This window comes from Girardinichthys multiradiatus, chromosome 7 (assembly GCF_021462225.1).
Source record: "Girardinichthys multiradiatus isolate DD_20200921_A chromosome 7, DD_fGirMul_XY1, whole genome shotgun sequence".
Classification (NCBI taxonomy): domain Eukaryota; kingdom Metazoa; phylum Chordata; class Actinopteri; order Cyprinodontiformes; family Goodeidae; genus Girardinichthys; species Girardinichthys multiradiatus.
The window spans coordinates 5,818,244-5,830,671 of NC_061800.1; the positions used below are offsets into that span (position 1 = coordinate 5,818,244).

The window sequence follows — 12,428 nt, forward strand, 5'->3', positions numbered from 1 at the left end:
TGCAGGACTCCTCTCATGCTGGCGGTGGCTGGAGGTCATGTTGATGCTGTGTCACTGCTGCTAGAGAGGGAAGCCAATGTTAACCTGGCTGACTACCATGGCCTCACAGCTCTCCACCTCGGGGTGAGCATCTAACCGATGTCTCTCATGGTTGAATTTTACAAACTTCAGCTGTTGTTGATAATGTGACTATGCATGTTAAAATCCCTTGAAGCTATATTCTGACTTGTACAATGTCTGCACCCAGCTGCTGTGTGGTCAGGAGGAGTGTGTCCAGTGTCTGCTGGAGCAAGAGGCCTCAGTGTTGCTTGGAGACTCACGGGGTCGCACAGCCATCCACCTGGCCGCTGCGCGAGGCCACGCCTCCTGGCTGAGCGAGCTTCTGAGCATCGCCTGCTCAGAGTCACCGTCTCTGCCACCACTAAGAGATCACAGCGGATACACACCTCTGCACTGGGCCTGCTACTATGGTTAGTGACTTCAAGGTTCGGATGGAATTGGCTCCATGAAGCTAATATTTAAACAGCTAGTGTTAGCTTATGTCATCCAGGAGGTTTACTACTTCACTGGTGCAAAAAAAGGAGCTTTACTAACCTTTTTAAGTTGCTTTCAAACGTCAGTGTCTTAGCATTAACGTGTAGCATTAGTACAGATAGCATGTGGCTTCCTTTTTTTCCTGTCTGTCTGCCTGATAAGGAAAATTCCCACCATACAACACTTTTCTGTTTACTTTGTCAGCTATATGTTTTTTTTATGTGTATAACTTCCAGCAGCAGCTTATTGTTTTGGTCAGATGAGCAGTGGGCCTGAGTGTCTCTGTTATTGCAGCGCTGCTGCCAAACATTTGCTACAATTTGGGCAAATGTGAATAGGTCATTTTATATTAATTTTGATACAAATGAGTATCTTTGAATAATACATTTTTCTACTATTGATTTCTTTCAAAATATCGGTTATTCTGACCCACCTAGATCACTCTGACAACAACACTCTTAATTGTGTTACTGGGGAAAGAAAAATCAGAGTCAGCTATTTCCATCAGGTATGGGTACCTTTCACAATTGAACCAATACGGTACTAATACCGATTCTCGGTACCTGGGAATCGGTATCGTTACTCAACGGTACCAGTTTTCAGTACGTTTATGTGTTAATAATTGTTAATTCTTTTAATAATAAAATCTTAGAATTTTTCAATGTAACATATTTTTTCTCAATATATAAACTTTAATGAATATATCAAAACAACATCCAGCTGTTTGTATTGTAACATCTCAGTTGTTTCAAACATTTCTCCTCCCATGTTGCTGGCTGCAGACGATGAGTCGCTAACGGATGCAGGCGTGTTAACGGTGCTGAATGCTGGAGTTGTAGTCGTAGATCTGAGGCTGATGAAAACCGTGCCCTCTTCAGCCTTGAGAAAAATCTTGTGCTTAACCAGGTTCTTCCTCAGATTAGAAGTATTCCCGCCGCTGGTCTTGCACTTCGTGTCACAAATATTGCAGCGACTGTAATCTGCATCACATTTTGGAAAGTGGAGCCATACTTTCGAGTGCTTTCTATCAGCCATGCTTTGTTGACGGGACCAGCAGCTACTGACGTTACGCTCTTGTGTGTGCAATGCTGTGTTCATGACCGGCATGGAAAATTGCCCACTCTTCCACTCCATCAGTGTCACGATGATGCGTTTAGGTACCGAAACATGGTACCGTTTTAATTTATGTGAATAGGTACTAGGTAGTACCGGCGGAATTCGGTCCGTATAAAAGTACCAAATCAGTGAGTTATTTTATTTAAAATGAAATCAGAGAAAGCACAGAGATATAAGAAGCCATTTAAAGAGTAACAGTATTGTTAGCGACATGTCGAGATATGTCTGCAGTTTATTTAGGCTACAAGAGACTGGGAGAAAGCTAGACTTTCAGGAGATAACAGCAAGGCTCAACGGTGTACAGCAAAGCTGATTGGTGCATCTCTCATAAAATGTTTCTTTTCTGCTTGTGTAGTTCCTGTCAGTGCTAGCGAAATGAGGCTAATATTGTGTTTTTCTGTGTCTGGAAAAGGAAAAAGAAAATAAAAAGCCTGCGCTTCACTGATCACTCCTGAAAATGTATTGGTGTTTACAGGCCATGAAGGGTGTGTTGAGGTTCTGTTGGAGCAGAAGGGCTGTCGGTGTATTGATGGGAATCCTTTCACCCCTCTGCATTGTGCAGTGTAAGTCAGTCTTAGTTCTCACTGCCTCACTTCGTTTTGCTGTTTGTGTGTCTTGAATGCCTGAGCTTGTGTTGGTGGTTAATTTGCCAGGTTGAATGATCATGAGCCGTGTGCGTCACTGCTTTTGGAGGCCATGGGATCAGACATTGCTGGCTGCAGTGATGCAAAGGGCAGGTAAGACCTCCGTATGAAGCCACTGATGCTGCAGTCCTGTTAGTCTCCGGTGCATAATTGCTTTTTACTCTTTTTTTGCTCATTCAGGACTCCTCTCCATGCTGCAGCATTCAGCGGTCACATAGACTGCATCCAGCTGCTCCTTGCCCATGATGCACCTGAAGACACTGTAGACCAATCAGGTCGCACTGCTCTGATGATGGCAGCTCAGAAGGGCCGGGCCGATGTTCTTGGTGCTGATTTCTTTTTCTGTTTGAGTCCATTTAAAAAACGTCAGTCTGGTTGTTATTTGAGCTGCATATTAACACAGATGTCTTACAGATGTGCTGCTGACCAGTGCCAATGCCAACCTCAGTGTTACAGACAAAGACGGCAACACGGCCCTGCATCTGGCTTGCAGTAATGTAAGTGTATGAAATGGTAACACCACTGCATAGCTTTATCACTTCCTTCATTTGTTTTCATGTGGAGGAGTTTGCTGAAGTGCTATGCTAACTTTAGCACGTTTACTCTTTGTTTTGACATGTGGTCGATAATTTAGCTTGTAACCTTTATCACTGCAGCTCCAATTAATGTGCGGACAAAAGTTGTTGCTGGTTTTCATAAACTTAGCTTTTTTGTTTGAACGTCATAAGATTGAATAACTAATGTTTCAGATGCTTTTTGCACAGCTCTCCCCCACACAGACAGCTGTCTGAGCACAGCGGGTCATGTCACACAGATGGAAAGCTGAAGCACCCATTATATTTAACTATAAATGCTGTTGTAAAAGATGAAAAACACTCAGATTGTTAGGGAAAACCAAGATGTGATATAGCAGTAAAGTAATGTGCACACCCTTTATGAGAGATTTTTCAGCTGTGCAGCAGAAAATAGACTGTGATTTTATTTATTTTTTTAAATTGGCAGTGCAAAGTACAGACAGACATTCAGTATTTGCATGTGAGTTCAATGTTTCTCCCCCATACTGATCATTTAAAAATGCTTTGACTGGGACATCCATACTAAGCTGTTTTTATTTATAAAAATTAAGTATTTTCACACCATTTAAACTGAGGTATCATGTTTTTCCACCTGAGCTGTAACTTGTTCCTCTTTCAGGGGAAAGAAGACTGTGTGTTGTTGATCATGGAGAAGCTGGCTGACTCTTCACTTATCAATGCCACAAACACAGCACTGCAAACGTTAGTATCTAAGAAGCTGGATTAAAATGAAGCTCTATGAATTATTTAAATGGAATATATTACTGATTGCAATCTATGTATTTTTACCTTGTATTCATCATGGGTCACTTGAAATAGCTTGTTTTCAGTTAAACCTCTTAGCAAGAAAGGATTTGATACTGTGTTTTAAAAGCAGTCTGAGGTACTGTCCAGCCCTCCGCTTTGGTTCGGAGTTCTATTTGGTTACTGAAAACCTGAAAAGACAGTTAATTTGGCTCAACAGTTGGATCCAGAACCTTATAGGAGCTTATCTGGACACGTACAGTGCTTTGAAAGTATGAACTGTTCCTCATTTTGTCATGTTAAAACTCCAAACTTGAATGTATTTATGTGGAATTTTATGTGATAGACCAGCACAAATGAGGAAAAATGGGAAGTGGAAGGAAAAGGATACGTGGTTTTAAAAATGATTGGCAAATAAAAATCTGAATAGTATGGACTTCATTGGTCCCGATGGAATAAAAGTATTCACTATGGGAATGGTATTTTTAGCGTAATGTGCAGTTAGTTCCGGTAGTTAGTTCAGTTTGAGGCTCATTTTACTAGAGCACCTTTTTCTGCAGAAGACCTTAACCTCTGTTTATACTGAGATTAAATTATGCACATCCGATCTCGATTTACAGATGAGGTGACTCCCGAGGGGCCATTATTGCACTGGATTTTATTTAGGGACATCAAAGTAAAGGGGGCTGAATACATATGCACACCACATTTTTAGATTTTGTATTTGTAAAAATTCTCAAAACCATATATCCTTTTTCTTCCACTTCCTAATTTTCTGATACTTTGTGTTTGTCTGTCACATAAAATCAAAATAAAACACCATAAGATTTTTGGTTGTAACATGACAAAATGTTGAATTTGTTCAAGAGGTGTGCATACTTTTGCACCGTATACTCCAGGGTAGACTTTATATGATGCATCTGGCCGTACCTGTAGCACTTAAATGGCCTGAAACTGTTCCTGGTTGGTGTACCTAGGACAAAAGAAACAAAGGAAAAGTAGAGTTTTCAGCTTTGACAGCAGGGAGATGTGATCCAGTGAAGTGACGTCAGTCTGAAACTGTCTGTCTTCGACAGTCCGCTCCACCTGGCAGCCCGCAGCGGCCTGAAGAAGGCGGTCCAGGAGCTGCTGTCCAGAGGAGCTAACGTTCAGACAGTAGATGAGAACGGTAGGATGAAGCTGGTGTTGACAAGCTTCACCATCTTTACTGTTGCTCTGCATGAAAGCTTTTCTCTCCTCCAGCATGAACTTCAGTGTCCTGCTGAGGTGTTTGGAAATGACTTCCTCTCTGCACTGCATATGCTTGACTTTTAACAGCAGCTCCCACTGGATATAAGTTTGCAAGTACATTACAGGCATTGTTTGTTATACATTTTTCCCCTTTTATAAGTGAAACAAATTCTCCTTTAAGACATTTTCAGCTCTTTGAAGCTGTTTCAGGGCTTTGAAAAGATTTGAAAGAATCTGTTCTGGAACACATCATGATAAACTGGATAAATATTTAGCACAAGATTTTTGCTTCATAGTAGCCATTTTGCTTTCAAAGGAGTTCAAATAATGCATCTTTTCTGTTCATTCTGACAGTGGGAGCTGTGATTGAACTGTTCACGTTGCTTGTTGACTTTCTCTGTTATATTCAATGTGTTCAAAGGTCAGGGCTGAATGTCCAAACCTCAACTTGTCAACCAAAGCCCAAATTTAGCTTGTTTAGATCAAGATAACTAACTTACATATAAACAATAAATCAGCTCCTTTTTTATATTTAATATTAATACATGTACATTTCAGAACACATGACCGCAATCTCCGACACTTTTCTGCTTGTAAATTAAAATAGAGATTTTACAATCAGCCTGAAATCTTAAATAGCCGTTCTTTGCCTATGACGCCTGTTAAAATTATTTTAGCAGTGTATTGGCAACACTTTCTCTGTCCCATCATGACAATACCAAATAGAAAATATTTAAACATAGAGATGCGTCGATCGCAGATTTGTTGCCAATTTCCCTGGTTTTTGTAAAGCTGCCAATAATGATTTTAGTCAATTCTGTAATTAACCACCTTCAAGATATTTCTTTCTAGTCGTCCTGCTGTGAGCTGTTACTATTTCCACGTTTCACATTTCCACATTTTGTTTGAACAGCTTAGAGACAATATTTGTTGTGAATTTGCGCGATATAAATAAACTGAATTTACATTAGGATCAGGTGTGAGAAAACTGGTGAGACGTGTTTATTCCCTTAAAACAAAGACACAATGTTTTAAAGTTGACATAAACTGTCTTCAGCATATAATATTAGCAGTTACCATGGTTAGCATGATCCATTGGTTTTAATGGATCCAGCCCTGACTGATTGTTGTTGGTCATTCCTGTCTTCAGTGTTCTCCCTTCTCTTTGTTTGAACCGTCAGCTGGCTGAAAACTAATGGAATGCTGCTCCATCTTTGTCTTCTGCTTCGCCTTCCCTGCTTCCCCCATGTCCATGTCTCCCTGTCTCTTTCCTCTCTCCCTCCTGCTCTCTGTTCTGTCTCTCTGCCTCAGGTCTGACCCCTGCTCTGGCTTGTGCTCCTAGCAGAGAGGTGGCTGACTGTCTGGCTCTTATTCTGGCTACCATGATGCCTTTCTGCTCCCCTTGCAGCTCTGGAGCTCCCTCCCCAGGCTCCCTGCTGAGGCAACTGCCCCACCAGGGGTGTAAAAGCGTGGGCGCCGGCCCACGTGGACCACGCAGCCCCAGGAACCCCTCGGGACCTTCCAGCGAGGGAACTACTGAGAATGACTCAGAGGACTCTGAAACTTTTTGAGGCATCTCTGAACAGAGTCTGGCTTCTTACCTCGAACTCTTTACCTGGCCTTCTCAGCAGAAGGTTGTTTCTGTGAAGCAGAGTTTGATGCAGAGTGGGTATTTGTTATAGTGGAGCTCCAAGGGATTCAGTATTAAGTAAAGAAGCAACTTTACAATAATCATTCCCATATATTAAAAAATATTAAATAATGAGCTCAGAAAATAATTTCTAATTTATTCTCTAAGTGATTTATAATATTTACTTACTTACAGAATCACACTTGTCTGAGTCTATTACAAACTAAAATTTATTTTAAATCTGTTTTCTAACAACCAAATTTTGTTTAATTATATTCTTAGGATTTTCTGAGGAACTTGACAGTTTACATTATTACATACATTATTTAAAAAAAAATCTATAGTTTATAAATGTAACTGAAGCTGAAATCTGTAAGTCTGCTTGGAATATGGAGGGCATTGATTTATCATTACAGGTGAAAGATAAAACATTAGGAACCTTTTTCAGGTTAATGGGGCCATTCTTTGGCCCCAATCCACTTCCACTGCAGTAACCAGGGCCAAATCAGGGCAGTGTACAATTTCCCCCAGAAATGGTCCTTGTAGGAAGGATAGTACTTGTTGAATGACTTCAAAACTTTATGTGCAGTTTGGTGGTTGGAGGAGGCTAAAAACTTCTTAGTGGTTTGATATTCATTCATTCATTTCCCAGTTGATGCTCTTTGACAGTTCATATTTTACTTTTTTTTTTTCGGCACTAGTGGCCTTTATTTTTTGACAGTAGGCAGACAGGAAAGAGGGGTAGAGAGAGGGGAAACATTCGGCAAATGTCGCCGTATCCGGGACTCGTACCCAGGACGGCCGCTTCGAGGACTGTAGCCTCCGTATATGGTCGCGCACTTAACCCCTACACCATCAGCGCCGCACCCATATTTCACTTTTAACTTTAAATTTTACAAAAGAGGTGACTGTTTTATCTCAACATTCAATCCCAGCTGCTGAATGTCTGGGTTTTACGTTGTTAATATTAAAATAGATTTATTAAAATCAATCTATCTTAGAGTATTTCTTAAACAAAAATAATGAAGTAGACACTGTTATATCTTACATCATTGTTGTTCCGGAATACAAATGACAACAATGGAAACACACCAAGATTTGTTTTCTTAACAGAAGTTAAGGTTAAAGTAGAAGGCAAGCTTAAATTATTCCAAATGTTGCCTGACTTGCAGTGACTTTAACTCTGTTTCAGAGTCTAACCGTTGTAAAATAATCAGCTGGTAAGGGCAGAAGATAGTTGCACGCGCTTGACTCCGTGGGTGTCCGGTGGACATGTCCGCGCAAAGCTCAAATTGTAAAGTTTTATATGTGACACACTGCTCCAAGCAGCCGGTCACGGCCACTCTCTGCTTCCCACTGACAGGTGTATTCCTCTTCTTTGTCCCTAGTCTGGTTTTATGGCCTTTAACACCCCCTCCTTTTCTATTTGTTTTTCCAAAGCTACACTGGAAATTAGATCTGCCTCCCCATCTGATAACACCATAGCAGAAAGTGTGGGAAATGTAGGAATTTGTCACCAGAAATATAGGAAATTGGTACGCTCCACAATAAAACCGTGGACAGTCCGCGCCCTTCAATACAGCACTTTAAAGAGTAATGACTGACACAATCCTCAGTTATAGTTTTATTGCTGGAAATGACGGGAGCAATTAATTTAAAATCCATTACATTTTTACATTTCCACAGTGACTTTTCCTAGCTTTTGAACTTAAGTGCTATGAAACAGTGTGAAATCAGTGCTGCATTAGTCTGGTTTTTCTTAATCCCAGTAATGCTGCATGAAAAAAGTATTCATGCTAAATCAGTTTAACTGATTACCAGGCAATAGTGGTTGTATTTCACCAAAGCAGCAACAGTCCAGCTTGTACTTGCTACTGTTGAGGAATGACCTCTTGGTGTCAGCTTTTACATGGACAGCCTGGTTTTTGATATCACAGTGGAAACACAAACAGCTAATGGACATGGTGAAATAGAAGATTCTTAAAATTTAGGCAATGGGGGAACAGGTCTGGAGCCATGGTTAAAACACACTTTATGTGCCCATGTAACTTCGAAAGCAATAAGATGTGTTGCTTAATCATACTAAACATCCAGACATGATAAAAGTCTATATTAAAAAGTTGTGTGATTTTTGGTAGTTAGTTTTTGTTTTGAAGAGATGATATTGTCAGTTGTTAAACTTTGAACCCTTGGGGCTCCACATCTTCACTTTGCGCCTGCAGGCAGTTGATCTTCGTTGGCTCAGAGATGGCGGTACAGCAGCTCTTCTTTTATTCTTCCCTGGCCGACCAGCTTGGTCCACAAACAAGAAGAGTTCAATCAGGATTTGTTACAGCTCTAGTCTGGTTGCTTGCACTGATTGACACCACAGTTCATTCTTATATTCACGGGTGCTTAAATCCAAACTAACCTCGGTACTTAACATCCGCACTGCAAAGCCATGCCACTCTGAGACAAATTTTCTTTTAAAAAGCCATTTTAACTGTTTGTGCACAACGAAGATTATTAAAAATTCAAGTGTAATTTTAAGCTTTTTAAAACTTTTACCAAATAATTGACTTCCATTCATAAATAATGAGCATGTACTAAAGGGTTACATGAGCAGGTACTTTTTTGAAATGTTTTACCAGCTAAAGCACAAGTTTGGAGTCGGCAATTTAGTTTGATGAAATGTGCCCAGAATGTGAATGGTACAGCTTCAATGAGATGTTTAGTAGTTTAGATGTTCACCAGGAGATTGGATTTAACATGACGGGTACATCTCAGTTCCATCAACAAACAAAAAGTCAGACACATCATTGGCGGTGTTAGGATATTAACTGAAAAGATGTTACAAAGTACGTTATTGATGTTCTGCCAATTGTCACTCTTGTGGAGTGAGACTCAAGCTTTTCCTCTATTTCTCATGCTGCCCAGATAAATCTCACTTCAAATAAGTAAATAGTGCCTGTGCGAAAAGCAAACACTTCTTCTTACTCTGCTGTTTCCAAAATTAAGCTTTTTTGACCAAAACCTTTTCTAATTGATTTTAGTCAAACTCTTCAGGGTCTTATCAGGCTAACACAAACTGCTCTTATGTTGAACAACCTACTAGCTTTTATGTTTGCCCCAAGAAATCCCGTTAGACACCGCATATGTTTAAATAATATGTGTCTTTACAGAGAAAGGTGTCTGTGAGACAAAACAAGCTAATGCTAGCCATTCGGTTGACTTTGACATGATAGTGTGAGCTGTTTTAAAAAAAAACACACAAACTGCTCTCAACGTATATAAAATATTACAAATAGATATGCCCCAATCGGAACATTGTGGCCATTGGGATAACTAAGCTAATATTAGCCAAAATATTAGCGTGGAAATTAGAATGTTGGTTCCTGTTTCAGTCTGAACGAGAAAATGTTTGCTGCTGTTGTAAAATGTTCTAGGATGAACTGAGCGGCTACATTAGCTTTGGTTTTGGTTTAAAATTTAAGATGGACCTCGACCAGTTGATAATTTAGGCCATCATTAGCCAGTTTTCAAATAACTTTACCAATAATCAAGAAGTTGCGTCTGTAAGGTTATTTCACCAATGAGATGTTTCGTATCAATCATTCATCAGTTTGTATCAAGAGGGATGTTTTGTACCCGCTTTAAAAACTGATGATTTAAGGTCGTTTTCTATACTCTACTCAGTCTACTGCATGGAAATGTGACTCAATTTAAATATATCAACCAGCAGATCAGTTCTTATTTTCATTAGATGAGGTATCACAATCTGTCAACTGGTCCAAAATGGGATCAGAACCAAAATAAATAAAAATAAGGTGTAATGTTTTCAAATAAAATTACAACTGCATTAGAATATATGTGGGATTTGAGCCTATTTTGATTATTTATCTCAGTAATTCATTAAAAATACTTCACTACACAAAAAATAAACATAGATGCAAAAGTCTTAGAACATGGGTATGAAAGGATTTTACGGATACGAAAAAGAATCAGGATGAAGTTGTAAGGTGTGGTTCCAAAATGGGATAACAAATTGGTATAGTGACAAATGTACTCAGATAACTAGATATCTGCCACGGGTTCTTCTACATTGGGGAGCCCTAGTGTTTTCTACTGGGAAATCTCTCTTCTTCTGAGTGTGGTCCATGTGAGTCACCTAAAAAACGTCTCCACCAGATCTCTTAAGACACATTAAAAACTGTCAAAATTCAGAAAAAATAGAATAATTAGAGTAGAATATCTGCTGCCCTGTTTTTGGATATCGGCATGGGCATTGGCCATAGGACACCCAAATCGCTCAATCTCTAAGCCAGAGAAAACAGGCAAAACTCCCAAAAGCTGTGAGGAATGATTTAGTTGGGGGAACAGGGGTGTACCTGTTGATGAACGCAGTATTTGTGCAGATGTGAAGGAATGATGAGATTATCACATAGATTTATTCATTTTGTCCTGCAGTCATAAACAGCCTCCTGCACTTTGACCACTCCATGTGCACCACCTGTTTGTGCATGTTTGCACACTTTACGTCTCAGAGTAGCACAACTTTTAGATTCTACAAAAAGACCAAATGTCTCTTGTGGTTTAAAAAAAAAAAGTCTTTTTGGCTCAGTTTTTTGTGCTATTTATTAACTTCATGATGGTACAAATACTGCCAGCACTTAAATGTAAAGTTACACAGGGCCTTGACCACTGTCCCTCCCCCTTCCTCCCTTCTGTTTCCTGCCTTCCAGCAACGTACCATCGTCACTGATGTGTCCAGTGCCTTGATGTTCATTTATGTGATTTCTTTTATAACATTTTCTATATGTAAATTCCACGTGATGGTGATTTAAAGAATAAGTTCATCACAAACTCAAGATTACTTGTATAATAATAATACAGTTCACCTCATATCTGAAGATTTTTTGCCTTGGGTTTACTCTTTGGTCATTAATTTCAAATTTGACCTGATTTAAAAAATGATCTGTAGTTAGAACTATTCCAATGAAGAGAATATTCAAAATGCTTTGAAAAGAGGTCGAGTTGCTATTAGACAAGTTATGTTATTGTGTGAACTTATCCTTTAATATGTTGATCCTAATGTGAGACAGACAGTAGATTTTACTTTGAATGAGAACATTTTTTTTTCCCCTTCCTGGCTGGAGATTTTCCTTTGTTTAATTTTACTGCCAACATTTCCCCTGATGAGACCAAATCCAGACATATGTTGAACCGTCTTGTGTGCTGTTACTCCAAATCCAAACCCACATACCGGTACTTATTGGTAATAAACAAAGGAATATCTCCAGGTTTGTCTTTAAAGTTGTGTGTGTGTGTGTGTGTGTCAGTTGGCTTTAGGTACTGATATGAAAACGACTATTTACAGCGTTGATGCAAAGCTTTGTATGAAAAGACTCTCCGTAACAGATGGTTGCTGATGAACTGATAAGCACACATATTGTGAAGAAGCACAGTGTTTGTTCTGCCTCTGAGACTGAGTCTGGCCACCAGTATTATTATTGTAGCAGAAGATGAGCTTGGGCAGGCAGTCCTGACAATCTCCATCACCACATGTCTGATGATTTTCATACCAGTTCCTGATGCAGTATGACATGCTGAGGGCTGTTTGTCAGCTACCCTTCTTTTATAGAAGCTGTACAAATAAAACTAAAATCGTTTGGACTTTTTGTGTGCTGCTCATTTTTTTTCCACTGATTTCTTTAAATAAAAATTGGGGCCTGCCATAGCAGTGCATTCCACTGGACCTGGACTTTTTATTTAAAACTTCCTTCTTCCGTCTACATTAATGCGGCCCGAACTGTAGCGCGCACCTCAATATATGTATCAAGACGTCCGGCTTGGTCTCGAGATGTGGGCCATTCCTTCTATTGGTGTTTCGGGTTACCATGGCGACGTAATTAATGAAAAACCATTCCCCAAAAACCCTATAGAAATAAATGGAGTCGGAAGGAAGGAATCATCAAA

At 39.7% G+C, this 12,428-nt stretch overlaps 1 protein-coding gene across 4 annotated transcripts in view; it reads left to right on the plus strand.

The window, feature by feature from the left end:
• The window catches only part of ankrd44 (ankyrin repeat domain 44), a 51,000-nt gene extending 38,875 nt beyond the window's left edge, over positions 1 to 12,125 (plus strand). For 3 of the 4 annotated variants that reach the window (XM_047370465.1, XM_047370462.1, XM_047370463.1), the window contains exons 20-28: positions 6 to 123; positions 248 to 470; positions 2,126 to 2,213; positions 2,304 to 2,387; positions 2,475 to 2,620; positions 2,709 to 2,791; positions 3,489 to 3,571; positions 4,690 to 4,781; positions 6,155 to 12,125. In XM_047370465.1, coding sequence (XP_047226421.1) covers positions 6 to 123; positions 248 to 470; positions 2,126 to 2,213; positions 2,304 to 2,387; positions 2,475 to 2,620; positions 2,709 to 2,791; positions 3,489 to 3,571; positions 4,690 to 4,781; positions 6,155 to 6,414 — 1,177 coding nt within the window. In that variant the 3' untranslated portion in view covers positions 6,415 to 12,125. The remainder of the gene's footprint in view (positions 1 to 5; positions 124 to 247; positions 471 to 2,125; positions 2,214 to 2,303; positions 2,388 to 2,474; positions 2,621 to 2,708; positions 2,792 to 3,488; positions 3,572 to 4,689; positions 4,782 to 6,154) is intronic. The other variant, XM_047370466.1, reaches the window with a different exon arrangement.
• Positions 12,126 to 12,428: the final 303 nt, after the last annotated feature.